Raw genomic sequence first — 18,418 nt, forward strand, 5'->3', positions numbered from 1 at the left:
TGCTTCACAGGGATTACTAAACAAGATAATGGATTTTCATCAGGTGGTAGAGACAGCTTTTGCAGTGAGAATGATTGCATCCCTCCCTCACTAAACCACCACCAAGCTGGGCAATCCCCAGCCACAGCAGCTTTAACAAGGGCAAGTGCTGGCTTCTGCACCTGAGACAGAGCCACCCTGGCCATGTGCATGGAATGAGACTGGGGTCCTGATGGATGGCAAGCTGAACATGAGCCAGTGATGTCCTGGTAGCCAGGAGGGCCAGCCACGCCCCAGGGAGCCAGGCAAGGCAGGGGATTGCCCCTTTCTGCTCTGACCTGGGGCGGCTTCACCTCAAGTGCTGGGGGCAGGTGTGGGCACCACAAGGTGAGAAAGACATTGAGTTTTACACAGAGTTCAAGGGAGGCCATGAGGATTGTGAAAAGTCTGGAGGGGAAATGATATGGGGAGCAGCTGAGGTAATTTGATCCATTCAGCCTGGAAGAGACTGAGGAGACCACATTTCAGCCTACAACTTCCTCGTGAGGGGAAGTGGAGCAGCATACACTGATCTCTTCACTCTCGAGACCAGTGACAGGACCCAGGGGAACAGCTAGAGCTGAGTCAGGAGAGGTTTATGTTGGATACCAGGAAAAGTTTTTCACCCAGAGGATGGTTGAGCACTGGAACAGAATCCCCAGGAAGTGGTCACAGCACAAAGCCTGACAGAGCTCAAGAAGGGTTTGTATAATACTTGTGGGCAAATGGTGTGAATCTTGGGGATGACCAGAACTAAAGAGTTGGACTGCATGATTCTTGGGGGGTGGGTCTCTTCCAACTCAGCACATTCATGATTCATTCCATGTTCATCTTTGGAACAAATACAGAGCATGTTCCTAACTACTCCAACTCATCAGCTTGAGTCTCTACAAGCCACGACACAGAACACAAATTTTAAGAGATACTAGGGGTACTATTATCACACAGATAAGCATATATACACACTCTTGGCACACCCTACACTGTCTACTTGTTTCCACATGGATCCCTCAACCATAAAACCCCTGCCTGTCCAGTGGCTGATCCAGTGACTAAGGTTGCCCCAAATTATTCACAAAATGCCTAGAGTGTGATTTCCTGAGTTCCACCACACCTCATTCTCATCTCCATGCTCACACTGCCACCAACTTTTCTCAATCCTTACACAAGCTGTTGTTAGTTTTTTCATATTGACACAGCCTCCACACTTTCCTGTTCTTATTTCCAGCCACCTTTCACACGGATTCATTCAGGATTCTTATTAATCCCTTTTCTCCTGATCTGCTATTTTTCAAAACACTGGGTGTAGGTAAGAATCAGAACTCTAAAACTTAGTATGCTATATGCTACTCAAAAATGAACTACAATTTTTTGGCCTATCACGTGCAATCAGCTCCAAGAGCAGTCTCCAATATCCTCCAATTCTCCTGGAATTGTTTTAGGAAGCAGAGCAGAAGCCTGAACCTACCACCTTAACATCATCTTTTAATCACAGAAACCAAGCACCTCAATGCAGTGAAACAACCCCAAATTTTTGTTCTATCTAGATACTTCACGAACAGAAAGCTGATATAAGTCAATACAGCAAGGTAGCTTCTCAACTCTCAGACGGATTTTTACTTCTAAAACATACAGAAGTGGATATTTCAATAAAGCCTATCTGTAATAAAGTTTCCTATGCAGAGAAAACCAATGCATTTTAGTACTGGAAGTCATTCTCAGGAATATGCTGAGTTACCAGATGACACCTGAACACTTTTCAGTAGACTCAAGCAAGAAATGTGATTCTTCCCATCTTATGTAGATCATACCCACCATCCTAACAAGCAGCAGTAACTGAGATTAGCTACAAGCTCAGGAAAGGGTATAAGAACTCACTCCAAATCTCTGCTGCTACTTAACTCTGAACAAAGTGTAGAGAAATGCTAGGGAAATTCATGTTGTGTGATACCTTCCATTTATGAAGCAGGAAATTGTATACAATATTTGTAATTTTTAATCTCAAAAGGCAGAGACATTTCCTAATGAGAGGAGAAAAGTGCATAAGGCTATGAAGAGCCCACCATGGAAAAAAATCAAAGAAGCAGCAGCAGGATCACTGGCATAACATGAACAGCAGAACAATGGGGCTCTTGCATCGCAGATTGTGCAAGTGATCCCAACTGTGCAGGAAAAAAATCTCACAGATTCACTATTAACATAAATTCCTTAACATTTCTTGTGCCTACTGCACATGAAAAACACAGCCATTTGCTGTTCCTTGAGTGATTTAGCTGCAGCACCTCTCTCCCCCAGCCCCAGCTCAGCTTTGGCAACAAAGCCCAAAGACCTGCAACACCAGCTGGCAAAGAAAAAGCCCACCAACAAAGAGAAGACTGAGCTGCTCCAATACCAGCACTCCAAAACAGATCATCTTTTTAAGTTCAAAAATTCAAGGACTTGCCTTCTCTAGATTGATTGGTATGCCACAATCAGCCAGGTCTCATCTCATCCCTAGCTTCTGTTCTGAGTAAAAACCTTCTAATATGCATGCAGGGATGCATCAGTAGGCTAGAAGACGTTTCAAATATACCTGAAATCCCAAGAGTCTAAAGAAGCAACCCCCACAAAAAATCCTTGAAAGTTTTAAAAATAGGTCTCCTTACAAGAAACATGGTATTGACATAAAAGTATTTCTGGAATTTGCTGTTTTCTCGTTGCTGAGACAGGGGGAAAAAAAAAAGAAAAAACCTCATATAAGGGTAACAAAGTTGGAAAGAGAAGTGTTAAGATTTTTTCTTTTAAATTATCCAATGTAGAGTTCAATTATACTCCAAGAAAAGGAAACAGTTTTAGAAGTTACTTGCTTCACGGCTAAGAGTTGGATAATAATGTTTAAAAGTGAAGGGCCAAGTGAAGATGTAGTTCTGGTCCTCGGGTTCCTTTTACCCATGGAAGTCATAGGCATCCTTAAGAACAGGATTTGCTATTTGACTGAGGAATAAAAATCTGAAGAGATCCTTCCCTTTCAGGTGGAAAGTGCAGAGAACACAAACCATAAAATAGATTCAAGCTTAAGGAGCTTCATGGTACATTATTTGTTAATAAAGATTGAGAAATGGAAGAGAAGGAAGGAAAAAAATCCCTCAATTATTTCAGTTTTTTCCCTCAATTATTTCAATTATTTCAATCCCTCAAATATTTCAGTATGAACAGAGGTGGAAACACTTTTTCAGAACCTGTGAGCAGACTAAAAGTCTGTTTACCATGATTGCTGTGACTTCTGCAGGCACAAATACACATGGTATTTTGTAGCTGATAGTGTTAAAAATGAGATGCTGTTACAGACTGCATGTTTCAAACCCAGGCAGAATGCAACGAAATCTTGATTGCCTTTAATTGTTTGAATCAGGCTAAGACAAATCTTTTGTCAAGTCTACCACACTGGCTGAAACACCATTTAATCTATCACCCTACCTTAGAGACAGAAAACAGAAAAATCTATCTACAAAGTGTTTTAAAAAGCATGGGCTATAGCATCCTTCGGAGAGCTGGGTGGAGTCATCCTCCCCAAAAGACGTATTTAAGGCAGGTAACCTTTGAAATCCTGGGAATACAGAGCTCATCTACACTGGAGAATGAAAGCATTACACTCTTCCCCAGCACGTATTTCTATGGGATTCTGGGTGACTGTGAAAGGAAGAAGGAAGGACAGGGGAACTGAGAAATCCAAAATCTATTTGCAGCCTCCTAGCCCATGATGTCATGCTGGGAATAATTAAGGAATTATGTGTTTATTAATGACCTACCCAAAAATATTCTTGGGGATGCATCAGCACAGACACACTACCCAGAACGTCACTGCCACCAGTAAAAATCAGCAATAACATTGATTTCTCATATAAATAAAGGGACATGAATGTTATACTGCATAGTTTTTCACTAGATATTTTTAGCATTATTAAAAGGCATCTATGTGTATGTTCTTACAGAAATGCTCCCAGCATTAACTTCACTGCAACAGTTTAGACAAAAGATCTGAGAGTGTTTTATTGGGAATGCCTTTCAGAGGAACAGATTATTGCCATGAAAATAAAATGTTGCTATACTATAGCCTATTTTCCATGTCTTATTTTTAAAAGAACTTTTTTTCTAACATCTGTAAAGTTCATACTGGTGTATTTTAGTAAGTGCATTCAATTGCACTTGTTTACCATCATAAAGATAGTGAAACGACAGAAATACACACAGGCAAAAGCAACTGGTGCAAAATCAGGGTCACAGCAGCTCTACCTCAAGAGAAAACCCAGGCAGTACCTGGGCCATGGAGAAGCAGTGACACTCAGTGCTATTTCCTCCACCTGCAAGTTCTTTCAAGATAATTCACTTGAATTATTTAAAGATGGTTCCCCAAGAAAACCAGATTTTAATCCTATTTATTTATTTAGGGTATTAAAAAGAAGCTTGATAAATCTTCATGTACTGCTACCAAAATGCCCAAATTCCCCCTCCTGTGCCTTGGGAAGCCAGGGTGGTAGAAACAACAGCCAAAACAAAATTAAGCAGTGAAAAACTGTCCAGCAAAAAGGGACTTGGAGATTGAAGAAATGAGACTCAGAATCTCTGGCACAAGGTATGAAGAACCCTGGAGGGTCTTCTGTTTATCTTCACTTTGAGGAATTAAAGGGAAGTGGATACAGTTAATAAGAGTATCTCACGCAGCTCATGTACTTATAGGTTAAACTACTGGAAAAATGTGTAGCCTGCTCCAGACAGCTGAAAAAACTGCAGGAAAACCTTAAGAATTTATCTTATGTAATTTACCACTTCCACTGTTTTTCCAATACTCTTCAGAAGGTAAGTCTAGAATTGTTGTTTCAGGCCACTTTTAAGGGACCATTTCAATAAGCAACAGCAATAAATATTTGTTTGCTCGAGTGCAAGGAAAAGCACCTGAAATAAGCCTATGGAATTCTGTTGGGTTTTTTTTATGTATCAGCAAAGCTTATCCCAGTAACTTTAATGCTCTCTACAGAATTGCTTTAAAAACATTCCTTACCATTAGAATCTTCCAATGTGTTTTTTAAAATGTTCCTTAATTTTTTGTTGAAAAATCATTAAGAACAACAATATATTGACATATTCTCCCTGTGAGTGCTGATCTTTTCATACATCTGACTGTAAACTGACAGTTACATTTGATTTTTATAATTCTGTGTGACAACTTGAAGACGACTTCAACACATGAAGTGAAACTGTGGACCTAAAGGACACTGCAGAACTCCCTCAACTTCACAACACCAATATTATCCAGAATAGCTGTATGATGTGTGAAAACAGGAAATAAAAATAATTTCTCAGCATTGTATTTGATCTAAACAATGTACATAAAATCCTTCTGACATAGTGGCAGCAAAATTTTAATTTACAGATCACTAACTGGATGGCAATGGCATGAGTATTTGAACAATTGGAAGGCTGTACTCAGCAAAGTTTTACAGGTCACACTTGTAACTATGGAAAAGCAGAATGCACATGGAGAAGCCAAAAGCTGAAGATTCATATCCTAAAGCCATAAGCACTAATCTCCAAATAGAAGTGTGAAAGCTTGCATTTTCTACCAAGAAAATTATGTTACACATCAGCTCTTTCAAATAACTCTTCTGACCATATTTAAAACCAGTCCTAGAGACCAAAGCCAAATCAAACTTGTATATTCAGAGACATCATCCTCCCAACAGTCAGGGGTTTGGGTATTATTTTGCTTTGGTATGAGGGATTTTTTTTGCTGGTGTTCTTTGGGTTTAGGTTGGGGTTTGGTGGTTTTTTGCTTATCTTACAGTAGAAACAAGGAATAATCTGCCCTGTTCAATTTTATCCCAAGATGTTAATGTTTCCTAACCACTTTCAAACTTAAATGAAAGGTGAAGTGTATTGTGCTTAGATGATAGAAGTAGAAGCAAATGTATTCTTTGTAGAATTATGTGCAAACTAAAAATTGAATATTGAGATGTATAAACTAAGAAACTATAGGATAATTCTGAAGTCTACTCACAACCAAGTGTTAACATACACGAGGCAACAGAAGAAAATGTAGTGCAAGTTCTGTTCCCTATAGCCTACATTACATGCTCTTCTCCTACTTTGAACACTGGAAGAATGCAGAAGTGGAGGAATTTTTATGACCTTGACAACTCTGCATGGAGGCAGCCCCTATTCCCTCCACATAGTTAGTACACACATGGAGGAGGGTACAGAACATGTTTAGGGCAGAATGATTTTGTGAAGCATCAAGCAAAACAGTCCCAAATCTGTTTGAGGCCTTACAGAGTAACAGGTGTAAATTATATAACCTAGAAATTTGTTTGCCAAGTCCTGAAAAGAACACACCTACCTTAATGTCTATGGACACATGCTGTTACAATATCACCACTGCAGTAATGCTGAAGCTTAATGTCTTTGCAAAGTAGTGGTGTTTAAAAGTAACATGCTTGTGTAACAAGAGGAGGCCTTAAGAGTCAAAAGAAACAGGGAGAGATCTACTTCATAAAATATGGAATGCAGGTCCAAGTTGGAGGCATGACTTGAAAAAAAATTGCTTAATTTAGGAAAGCACTGAACAAGCTCACACACCTATAACTGAAAGTCAATGTTTTTATTTTATACCTTCTTTGCAGATTATCTGCAAATCTACAGCCCTCTGTCTCCTAGCAGCCTTTTAATATATATTCTCTTATTACATTATGTACCTTGGGCAGCTCTGGAAAAGAGGAATAGCTGTCAGAAGCTACTGTTACTGCTCATCAGGATTGCAACAAAAGAAGGAGAAAGGCTCAAGAAAGCCAGTGGAAAGGCATCAGAATTTAGTATACATAGATGTTGGACAGAAACTTTAACCATTGCTAGGATTATTTCCCTGTGCTATAAATGATGTGATCAGAATTTACCTTTTCTCTACTTAAATACTCTCTTCCTCTTAAGGAATGAGAAATAACCACCTTGCCTCTGAAGAAATCAGAATGAAAGAATGTGAAAAGAATGGAATCCTCTGCATGAAGATGCATGTTCTGAAATACCAGCGGTCACAAATTAAGCTTTGGAGAAAGATAAATGTATTCCTGATCCAGAAACAGCTGTTTCTACCTCATTAGGAGCAGTAAAATGTCCTTCTATCCACCTCCATTGTTTAAGCTCAAGTGAAAAGTAACAGTGTAATGCCATTGTGAAGTGCAGCCTCTCTGAAAATAAGGCACCTACAGCAGCAGCCAAACAAAAACTTGTTTGGAGCATTAAGACAAAAATTGTAGACAAGCTGATACTTCTGTATTGTGAACACCTAGTTGAAAAAAAGGAAAAAAAAAAAAAAAAAAAAAAAAAAAAGGTTTTCCCCCTCTTGAAATACCCCAATCAGTACTTTTGGTACACATACCTCGAAGAATTCTCTCCTCATGGCAACGTAGAAAGTCCCAGATTCTAACAGTGCCGTCGTCAGAGCATGTAGCAAATTTATTATCCGTGGGTGAGAAACTGTTACATGAAGACACACAGCAGGGGAAAGAAGTCAGCATTTAACAGATTATCTATGCTTCTCAGACAGGGCAAAATTATACTGTAATGTATTATACACTGAAGGAGGCATTTGAACATAGGCACTTCTAAGTGAATACAGCGCCTGCCAAATGGCACTTCACCACAAGACATGAATTTACCATAGGATTACTACTGCATTGCAGTCCCCTGTCAAATGAAGAAAAAAAAAATCTGTCATTTATTCTTAGCACCTTCCTATCTGTGACTGCACAGCGTAGTGCCTTCTCTGCAGGATGAGAAGCAACATCAAATGGTTTGGTAACCGTCACCCTAGATTTTCATGTTTGGTAATACCACAAGAAAGTGACACCACATAGAAGCACAGGAGAACAGGTCTTAGGAAAAAACTCCTCTTCAGCCACAGGTGCTTTGCAGCAGAGAAGCAAAAAATAAGGGAAAGCTGGTTACAGGAAAATTCTATTTGGTTTAACTGTTGGAAAAAAAAAAAACCTATATAAAATAAACATACCACTAACAAGAGCAATTTGGAAACATTCCCTCCTATTACACCCCACTAACAACATGAAAAGAATCCTACAGACACATAAGCAGCTTCCAGATTCAGCAGTTATCATTGATTGATGAAAGTCACTGGAAAAGCAAGGAATTATTTAACCATGTGAATAGGGCCAGAACACCAACTGATAGGCACTCAACTTTCTTTCTGGTGCAGTGAAAGACCACGAGGGAGCGCCCTTGTGAAATCCTAGATCTTTATGATCGAGAAAGGGCCTAAAGCAGTAGAGAAATTCAGTGCATGGCCATGATAGTCAGACAGTAACTGAATCCAAAGTAAGCACTTCTCTTACAAACTCTGGCAGAAAATGCTGCACCTTACCAAGAATAATGGTGACTTTAGTGGAAAGTGAGTTTGTGGCAGTGAACCTTTATCACCAAGGGCCAGCACCTGAACCCAAAGAAATACTGTTTTAGCACCATTTGGGATCTGCAGCTTCTCTTCAGGCTTATTTTAAAAACATTTACTAAAAATTATATGCAGGTTTGCTCTAGAAACACCCTTCACTTACATCTTACTGATAAGTATCACTTTAGATTTGATTTTTATAAAGACATTTGCACAACTGAGGCATCAACACTGAACCAAGAGAATATCCTACAGTCTTCTTTTCAATGGCTTTCTTACAGTTTCAAGCTTGAAGAACCCATTCAGTATTAACATTAGACTTCTGTATGTGGCAGTCTGCGTGGGTATTTAGTATTACTGGAAGTCTTGGCTTCACCAAGCCAAGCAGTTCTTCACTTTATTTAGTGTTTTATTATTTTGTGAGAACTATGCAGGTGTTTTATTTCTGAAGGCTTTATATTTTATTCAGTTAGATTATTAAAGACTGAATTCTTTATTTGGAATGAAATTGTTGTCTTACACAGTGCGTATAAAAAGGAATAACTGATACACATCGTCACCATATAAAAATGAAAAGAATACCAGTGCAAAATGCAGACAAATACATCTCTAACATATTGCAGAGGCGGATACTGGGACAATACTAATTCAGAAAGGTGCCAGCAAAACGGTGAGAATGTGGAAACAAAAGGAAATACTGTGTTTATGTGGTGCAGGAAGTTTCCCAGAATCTGACAGAACCCATGCATTTCTGCACCCAGAATACACTTAGAGAACAGTCTAATCATGGCAATAGGTACTACAGAAAATGGTATATTGTGTATAAACCTGGCCTCTCTAATCGCCTCCTTATGTGCCTGGAACATCTTGACGTTGTTCATGTTGGACTGCCAGTATTTCACATATCCCCCGTGGTCTGCTGTCAGCATCCACATATCATTGTGTGACCAAGTCATAGCCCTTACAGGGCTGTCGTGAGCCTGCAAATTCAGAAACAGAACTTCTAGCAAACACATTCAAATACTGTCTGATCCACACAAACACCGAACTTACTAAAGTTCTGACTTAACAGCTGCAATGAGGAAATGAGAACAATGATGATCTAATTACATTCAAGATGCTGGGAGGGAAAAACCCCTTACTCTGTTTACAATGGTCTTCTAAATAGTAAGAGTATTTGCACTTTGTTTCCAAAGTGCTTCTTTATTACAAATACTCATAGTACATTCCTGAGAACAGCTAATATAGCAGATGGAGGTGGAATGAGAAGCATTAAGTGAATTAATTGCCTGTAGCCATGGCCTGACATGGGATCAGAGCAGAATATAAGACCTCTAAGGCTCCCATCACCACTCAGACCACATACCCATGACGAACAGGGTGAAGATGTGTTCCTAAAACATGCTCCAAGACCTCAAGGGAACACAAAGGAATCTTGACAGATTACTTTACCTGCAATATTGTTTCAAAATTGAAAGTCAGTCCATTCCATAAAGTGAACTCCCCACTAGATGCACCAGTGACCAAGCGTCTCCCCTCAGGAGTCCACTGCAAAAGAAACATTTAACTAAACTGTGCAAATGTAACATTCAAAAATTTCTTCAGTATTCTCCAAATAAATAATGAGCTTCTTCAGGGACTCTCTGGAAATGGAAGCGACTAAATGACTTTCTAGAGGATGCAAGAAGGCAAAAATGCCTAACTGTGCCAGGGGACTTTTGTAACAACAGGACAAAGCCCACTGTAAAAACAATTGAAAATTCCAGTTGTAAAGAAGAAGCAGCTTATTGGCACCAGTGCATTTCTAGCACACAATATCCGTACTAAACAATACTTGTGGCATCATGGAGAAGTTGTTAAAAGCTGCTATGAGACTCAAACAGCACAGAGACCAAATTTCCTTTCTTTGGTCGAATTGCACCCCAAACTCTGAGAGGAAGAACTCTTGTGTACTCAGACTGTACCATTCATCTTCCTCAAGCTCACCATAGAAAGACTGGACACAGAAGTAGTCCATACACTGCACATGCTCTTTTTATTTAAAGATGCTTTAATTGCCATCTCATTCAGCTAAGAACCAGCCTAACTTAAATTAAGACAACACAACAAAGCAATTCCAACACTCTACTCACCCTGACAACAAACACTGGGCATTTTACTTTATTAGTAGATGTCCGAACAAATTTTGTTGTCACAGCATTCATAGGGTTGTTCAGCATTCCTATAGGAGGGACCAACTGTAAAAGAAGAAAAAAAAAAATTTACTAATGACATTCAATTCAAAAACCTCAAGAAAAGAACACATTCTAAAAATCCATCTTTGGAAAATCAAGGTTGTAATTTGCAGGGATATTACCAGAAGAAGCTGGCAGAAGTGTTTCAAAGTCTGCATGATTTAACAACTCAAACATTCAGGAACAGCATCTTCAAGAGCAGCTTTGCAACCTCAACACATTATGAAAGCTCTTAAGCACATAATTTAAAAGCTTGTCCAACCTTAAGATCCCTTCATGGCCATGGATTCCAACAAAACAAAAATAACATAAAGATACCCCTAAAGGCTTTAAGGCTTTTTGCAGATAAAAAAATAACCTCAGCTGACATGCAGAATCCTTCCTATTTTCTGGACAAATTTTGTTTGCACAGCTTAATCAATGAATAGAAAAATTTGACTTACATCATTATAATATCCTGCATCGGGCTGGATCGCTCGCATATCTCGTTGGTCTCTCTGCCATACTCTATTCTGGAAAGAAGAAAACAACAACTAGTTCCCAATAGTGTACTTCACTGTTAAATAACAGAAAATAAGAAACACATGGAGATCCTGTTTGGGAAATTCTAAAGTGCTCCAAGGATTTTAGAATGAATTGTATTAAGACTCTGGACTCAGGAAAAGGAACATGTGGAATTTAGACTATGTAAGAAAAAGAGTCAGGAATGTTTAAAGTGTTAATTTCATCAGATTGAAGCAGCTCCAGGAAAGCAGCAGTCCTGTGCAACAAGGAACATTATGGTGGTAGTCTGCTGCCCAGTCACAGCTTTATACTCAGGACAAGAATTTATACCATTAGCAGCTGTGCTGATGAACTCCCCATGAAATCCACGCAGCAGCACGAGCTACAAAAGGACCTTCGGCAGTGCCAGCATCAAGACAACGCTTTCAAATGGCTGAAGCTTACAAGACCAAGGGATAACAATGCCTCCAATTAGTTAAATTTTGTGAGTTGTCAAACAAAACCTTTTCAAAAACATTTTTCATGCATTTAGAATTAAATTACTTCTTTTGGCTCTGTGCCATAGACCCTAAGAAATTGGATCCGTGCACATATGGGAAACAAGCTACAATTCTAGGTAAAACATTCCCAGCATGCATCACTGCAGTTTGCTACAACTTCTTAAGCTAAGAGAAAATTACATCTTTTCTTGGTTAGTGTTTTTTTTTCTAGAACCACATTAAATTAAATCAGTAGTACTGAAGCCAGCAGATGTAGATCTGATTTTTTTTTTTATTTTTTTGCATGTTGTTACTGTTTTAATAAACAGAATTTTGAGGGTGCTTGTTCCTGTCATAGTAAAAAGGTCCTGGACTTCAAAAATTATTTTTTAGAATAGTCCACTACTAAAAGAATTTCTTTTGGGGCATTCCTAAAACATAAGAATGTGTCTAAAATTTTTGATGTTTGAAAAGATCTTAGAAGATAATGGATTAGTTTTTAAGTAAACCTTCTAACTGTTAACACCTACAAGCCATAGCCATGCACTGGTCATAGCAGATGGAAATAATTTCATCACATTTTTGCAATCTTGCTCCTGCAGCTGCAACAATGTCACTATTTAGATTTCATTCTATTTCTTCCAGGGGAACATCCAGTACTGGTAGAGAAAATCTTGGATGAGAAAATAGTATTTCTTAAGTAATGCCATCCTATCAGGGAAACTAAATAAGCATTTTTATAGAAACATTTCTTCAATACAACTTCAATGTTAAGTTTTTCTCTATTTCTTAACTGTATAGAAATTACTTTCAGAGGCCACTCTGCAAGTTGAAGAGCTCTTTAGTAAAATGATGAGAAAATATTTTTAGTGCCCTGATTTTGGAGGGGAAGGGGTAATGGTTCAGCTTTCATTTTGGGGAATTTATATTTCAAAACAAAAATGACTACATTATTTATAATCACTTTTTTAATCAAAAGTCAGAACATTACACAAGATATTGAACTGCACGTCAACTTGGAATTTCAAGACAAAACATAAAAGTTGGTATTTACACAAAATACACAACACAAGCAGTTTTATTGCCAATGCTCAACCTCCCCTTTTTATTCACAATACACCAAATTCACAAACATTTGTAATTTTGGTTGAAAACGCAGCAGTAGACCTTCAGTATTCCAGAAACTGAAAAGCACAATTCCAAATATCAGGAAGAAAAAAAAATAAAAATAAAAGGATTCTAAACAAAACCATAAAATTCATTTACTGACCTCCAAATATTTGATGACAGAAGGATTGTAGTCTATGGTCTTTCTGTTGACAGCCTTTCTCATGCGTTTCCCATCGAAGGTGAGCTGCTGCATGGCCTGCTGCTGCGCGAAGTCCGGCCGTTTGTAGAAGAGCTGCCGCGGCGCCTGGTGCTGGAACCGCGGCATGTGGAAGAACCGGGGCGGGGAGCCGATTTCTGTGGCCATGGCTGCGTCCTGCTGAAAGGCTGCAGAGAGTGAAACGCTGCCTTAGCACACGGTAATGACAAAAATCCCACGTCACCATCTCCCCCCTAAACTTAAGTGTACAAGGATGAGTAACAGCTTCACAAGTTACTGCTTCTAGGCAAAAAAAATTCGCAGATTCCTCTGAATAATTCTTATTTTTCCCTCGTACCACACGGCACCAACATCGAAGCAGGAAAATACTTTTGTTCTCTATCAGGAGGAATTCTGTATTGAAATACATCACTAATAAGTTAACATTACAATCCCTAAACTAAAATAGTGCAAGAAAAGAATTTCCTCGGTGCAAGAAATGGCAAGAACCTTCAACAGAGGATATTTCAGATTCGGTATAAAAAACAGTAAACACCACATTAATCAAAATTAATTTAGCTATTAGAAAAGTTTTCAAATGTTGACTCAACATCTTATTCTATGCCCTAAAAATAAAATTACACTTTGTGTCTTTCACACAACTTCTTGTAAATGGTCCACAGATCACATTCTACCTGTAGATATATTTTGAATTCTGTGACTGCAAAATAAATGAATTACACATTTACCATGGTAAATATAACTAAGACTCATTGAGAATATTAAGTAAATGGGAGAGGAAGGAAGAAGATTTCAATATTATTTCAATATTATTTTTAAAAAATCAGTATCAGATATAGAGAGAAATGAGTGTAAAACCTCATTTTTAAGTCTAAGAAATCCTTAAATGGTGAGCTCATAGCAACTTCTTCAGAGATGAATCCTACAATATACACAATCTTTAAAGTATATACTAACTTTGGACTATGCAATGACACACACTGAACCGATGAAAGCTCAAACTTCATTTTGAACCATGCTCTCCTCCACATCCTAAACTCACTTTGGAAAACATTTTAACCGAAAGAAACTAGTCATCAAGAGAATTCAAAAACACCTAGAAACTCTCCTTTGCACAAAGGGTTAAGTGTTGACACAGAAACAAAGTGTGTGTAATAATAATAAAAAAAAGAAACAGCAGATTTCTTAAAAAAAAAAAAGACTAATCTGCTTGCAAATTCATGAATGTACTTTCCTAAGTAGTCAAAAATACTTTTATCCTCAATCTGAAAGAGCTGAAAAGTCATTTCACTGCCAATTTTAAAATGTTCTCGCCTTTTTTGATCCAAACAGTTCAAAAACATTTCCCTGTTTAAGGAGCAAAATAAAGCTGAGATAGAAATGTCAGCTATAAGAGACTGTTTAAAAGCAGTGCAGAGTTTGATTCTTTTGAAGAGGCTCTTTCTAACCACTGGGAGCAGGTTGCCCTTTAGGTATCAGGCAGTTTGCTGGCACAGAGCAATGAACAGTTCTGCAAACTCAGGACTTACACTCTCCTCTCCACGTTAACGAAGTGTGACAGCCAGCTACAAAAGAAGCTACCTACAGCACCCAGCTCCTCCCTACACAAACAACTCCCACCTTAAAGCCACCAAACTATTCTGCATTCAGGATTCAAACGGAATCAGCACTTTTCCTTTAATGGGGTAAGGAAATTTAACACCTTTGGCAGGTGCAGCATCTTACTAGACCAAATCAGTAACTGGGATGGGGTGGGGAAAGACAGAACATTTGCCACAAACCAAGCCTTCACCTGGTGGCTGGAAGGCTCATTTGCCTGAAAGCTGTCCCATTCCAGGCATCCTGGTGGTCTAATCAGCCCCCACTGATTGTCTTCAAACACTCCCACTGCAGCCCACCTCGGAACACACAGCTACTACAACACTGGAGTTGTCTGAAACAAGGCAGCCAAACTATCTCACACAGGAATGACTTCGAGTTCCCCTAATGCCATCTCAAATTCTCTTAAAACTTGGCAGGACGTATCAAAGTTCTAAAGAAGGTTTCAAGTGTTAAATATCAAAGGTAAAATTTTATTGTTAGGGGTTTAAGAGAAAGCAGCAGAACAAGCTGGCATTAAACATACAAGTCCATTAAGTCTCCTAAATGTAGTTATTCAATAGTTAGAGGAAAAAACCCAACAAAAACCATCAAAAAACCCCCACAAAGACGAACAACACACCACAAGAAGCTCCAGAAACCCAGATGAAATTTCCAGTCCTACTCTTTCTCAGATCTGAAGTTTGACACTCCCTTGTATCAATCAGTGCTTTGTACCAAAGGGAAGAAGATATTTTTTCAAAACCACATATCTATACTCTCTAACAGGCAATGCAAAAATGTCAAGAACTGAGACCAAGAAATGTGGACAAAGATCTAAGCTGGGGCTTCAAAATAAAATTTGATCAGCTACATTTGCAAGAAAACATTACATCCCCAAAACCCCTTTTTAGGGAAACACTGCAAAGCAGCAAGTTAATACTTTATTTTCATGTTTCAAGAAAAAAAAAATCTGCCAAATAAATTTTCTGCATTACTCTCATTGGTAAATATAGCATTAAGCGTGATATGGGTCAATTTAGATTGCAATAGTTGTAGGTGAGTCCAACCAGTGTCTAGCTTAAATTAGCATAAACAACCTTCACTTAAAGTGCAATCCAGATCAGCAAAAGGTAGGACCAAAGGCATAAACATGTTAATTATACCTCTTCATGCCCACAGATCCTTCCACAGTCATGATTCTGACAAGGCAATAAGTGACACCACGGCTACAACAACACGACCAGGGAGATGACACAGGATCAGAAAAATGAAACATTTATATTCTGTTTCTTCAACTTCTGAGATCACTGCCTCTTACCATGAAAAGCCTTCTACCTGCATTTACTCTGAAAAAAGTATTGTTTATCCAGCTGCTTAGGACTATTTTCTTCTAAAAATTGCTTCAAATATTATGTTTTATCTACATAATATCCTCATCACCATCATTTGTGCATGTGACCAGTACATAATCTATGAATAGATACATAAAAAAATGTGTGTACACACACACACATTAGTGCATATACACACCAACTGAAGCTTCCAAACAAAGCAGCTTTAGAAATAAATGGTTTTGGCACGTAATTATCACATGAAACCAGAGTATTTTTTTCCAAAGACCTCCATTCAAGTCAAAAAAATATATCCATTTAATATTTATCAGTATCCTACTTGGTCTTTTGTTGGGACAAACCAAAGCCTCAGCAGGGTCTCCTTAACATCTTTTTTATCCACCACAAAGTCAGAATTCAGCATGTCTATTAGGTAAAGCTCCTTTTGTATTGGCAGCGTGAGCAGAAACATGCACACAAATATGAGAAGACACTGCGCAATCCAGTGTAGTAACATCTGATTTCCTATTTCAAGCTAAGCACCAAATTTCTTCTTTATTTTAGAGTCCATCAACAGGAGTTTAAATGGAAGAAACCGGATTTTCCTTAATTCACACAATTAGAAGCATCAGCAAGATTTGTTTCCAATATCTAGAATAAGTCACCTCTTATTTTATTGCTTCTGCACAGTAATGTTACCGACCAATTGCTTTTTCTTCTAGTTCATGATACCCTTGGAGTAATGAACAAACTCTATTCTTGTATTCCATTTTTCCATGCATCTTCATCAGTTTTCCACTTCCTGTCCCCACGAACACCCCTTTCAAAGCCTCACACATTTTGAGACATAAATCTACTTGGGGATATAGAGCCTATTTAGCAAGCCTTCCATTCCTCAAGAGTAGTGCCATAAGGATGACAGGTCTATTAATGTAAGCAGGCAATCAGAGGGATGTTACTGGAGAATAGAATTAAAAATTTAAAAAACTCTCAAAAGTCTCATACCCAGAACAGCATGGAGTAAAGGCAGATGGATTTGGGCAGTTTTTTTGCTTTTAAAAATGAGAAAAAAGTCACATCTAGTATTAATCATTTACAGAAAATGGTTACCACTGAATTGATGTACCCATATAAGGCTACAAAGGTAATACTGGCATTTAATGTAGTAGTGTTATTACTTTATCATCTTATTTGGATATGGTTGTTCTTTTTATATAAAAATGAACCTTGCATTAAGTTTTGAAAACTGACAGACTGTGACTTCAATCATGCAACCAAAGCACTTCACACATAACTTCACTAAATCAAAACAAAACAAATTAGGCTATTCAAACCAAACTAAAACCACCAAACTGGTAAAGCCTGGAGAAAAAGAGTCAGTTTATATTATATATATCACTACTTATAAGTACCTCAATAGTATAAGAAAAAAAAAAATAATTATGTATTATCTTGACATATTTCATATAGTTTATGCAAAAAATAAAGCTCAGCATCAATGAAATGCAGTAACTGGTTACTAAAACATCCGTGTCTATTTAGTAGGTATTTTTAATTGAAGGTAAAGAAACTTGGGCGGAATACAGTAACTTATAAACTGAGTATGTCAAAAGGGAAATATGGCTTCAAATGGCAGCAAAGGTTATGCTGCAGAGCACAAGCAGCTGCTTCTTTGCAAACCCTACACTGCTCACTAAACACAACATGTCAAAGCTTAAAAAACATTGCCTGCAATGGCTAAAGGAAAATGGAAGCTAAAAAAAAGCTAAAGCAAAGGAAAATGAGTGCTAAAAATTTCCTGACTGTATCTATATAATACTTCTTTAAATGTGTATTATTAGTTCTACTGTAAAGTACACACAGACTCTAAAACAACACTTTTACATAGTAACAGAAACAGTGAGAATTGATAGTAGTTATTTGCACTGCAACAGCTCTCAACATGGGAGTTGAGAACATGGTTTAGGAAACTCAGTGAAAAACACAGGGCTGGAGAAGAATCATCTCAGCATCCTGAGGCCTAAGAAGATAAGAATGCCACAATACAAATGCACCTCACCAAGATTATTATCCAATACATCTTTCTTTGATAAGCAAAGCACTTTTACATCTACAGTATATAGATAATTAAATTCCTTTTAAAAATTAAAAACTCTTACTGACAATATTCACCTCTGAGAAAACATCTCTGCATTTTTTAATTTGTGTATTAAGAAATCAGTAAGTGCACCTGAATAAACACATTTGTTGTGAAAAACAATTATATCAAATACAATTTAATGTTATTCCTTTCCTTCTTTGACAGAGTATCAACACTTAATATCTGCATTCCCAGAGATCTGCCTTTCTTTTGTCTTTTGGGAGAATGTGCATCTCTACTCTGGAGTGGATCCTTCCATGGCTTCCCCTTCCTGAGGAAAGCTCTTTCTTGGTCTCCTCATCCAGCCTCTTTCCTTTCCTGGGAATCCCATCTCTTCCCAGTGCAAAAGAATTATGTGAAAAGATATTCC

The 18,418-nt window shown here is 38.0% G+C and overlaps 1 protein-coding gene across 6 annotated transcripts in view; it reads right to left on the minus strand.

Moving 5' to 3' along the window:
• The window catches only part of WDR33 (WD repeat domain 33), a 67,245-nt gene that overhangs the window by 37,699 nt on the left and 11,128 nt on the right, over positions 1-18,418 (minus strand). For all 6 annotated transcript variants that reach the window (XM_015637229.3, XM_033516694.1, XM_015637230.2 and 3 more), the window contains exons 2-7: positions 12,940-13,163; positions 11,130-11,198; positions 10,585-10,689; positions 9,905-10,000; positions 9,281-9,432; positions 7,427-7,524 (exon numbers count right to left, since the gene is read on the minus strand). In XM_015637229.3, the coding sequence (XP_015492715.1) occupies positions 7,427-7,524; positions 9,281-9,432; positions 9,905-10,000; positions 10,585-10,689; positions 11,130-11,198; positions 12,940-13,143 (724 nt within the window). In that variant the 5' untranslated portion in view covers positions 13,144-13,163. The remainder of the gene's footprint in view (positions 1-7,426; positions 7,525-9,280; positions 9,433-9,904; positions 10,001-10,584; positions 10,690-11,129; positions 11,199-12,939; positions 13,164-18,418) is intronic.

Source organism: Parus major, chromosome 9, assembly GCF_001522545.3.
Source record: "Parus major isolate Abel chromosome 9, Parus_major1.1, whole genome shotgun sequence".
NCBI classification, from domain to species: domain Eukaryota; kingdom Metazoa; phylum Chordata; class Aves; order Passeriformes; family Paridae; genus Parus; species Parus major.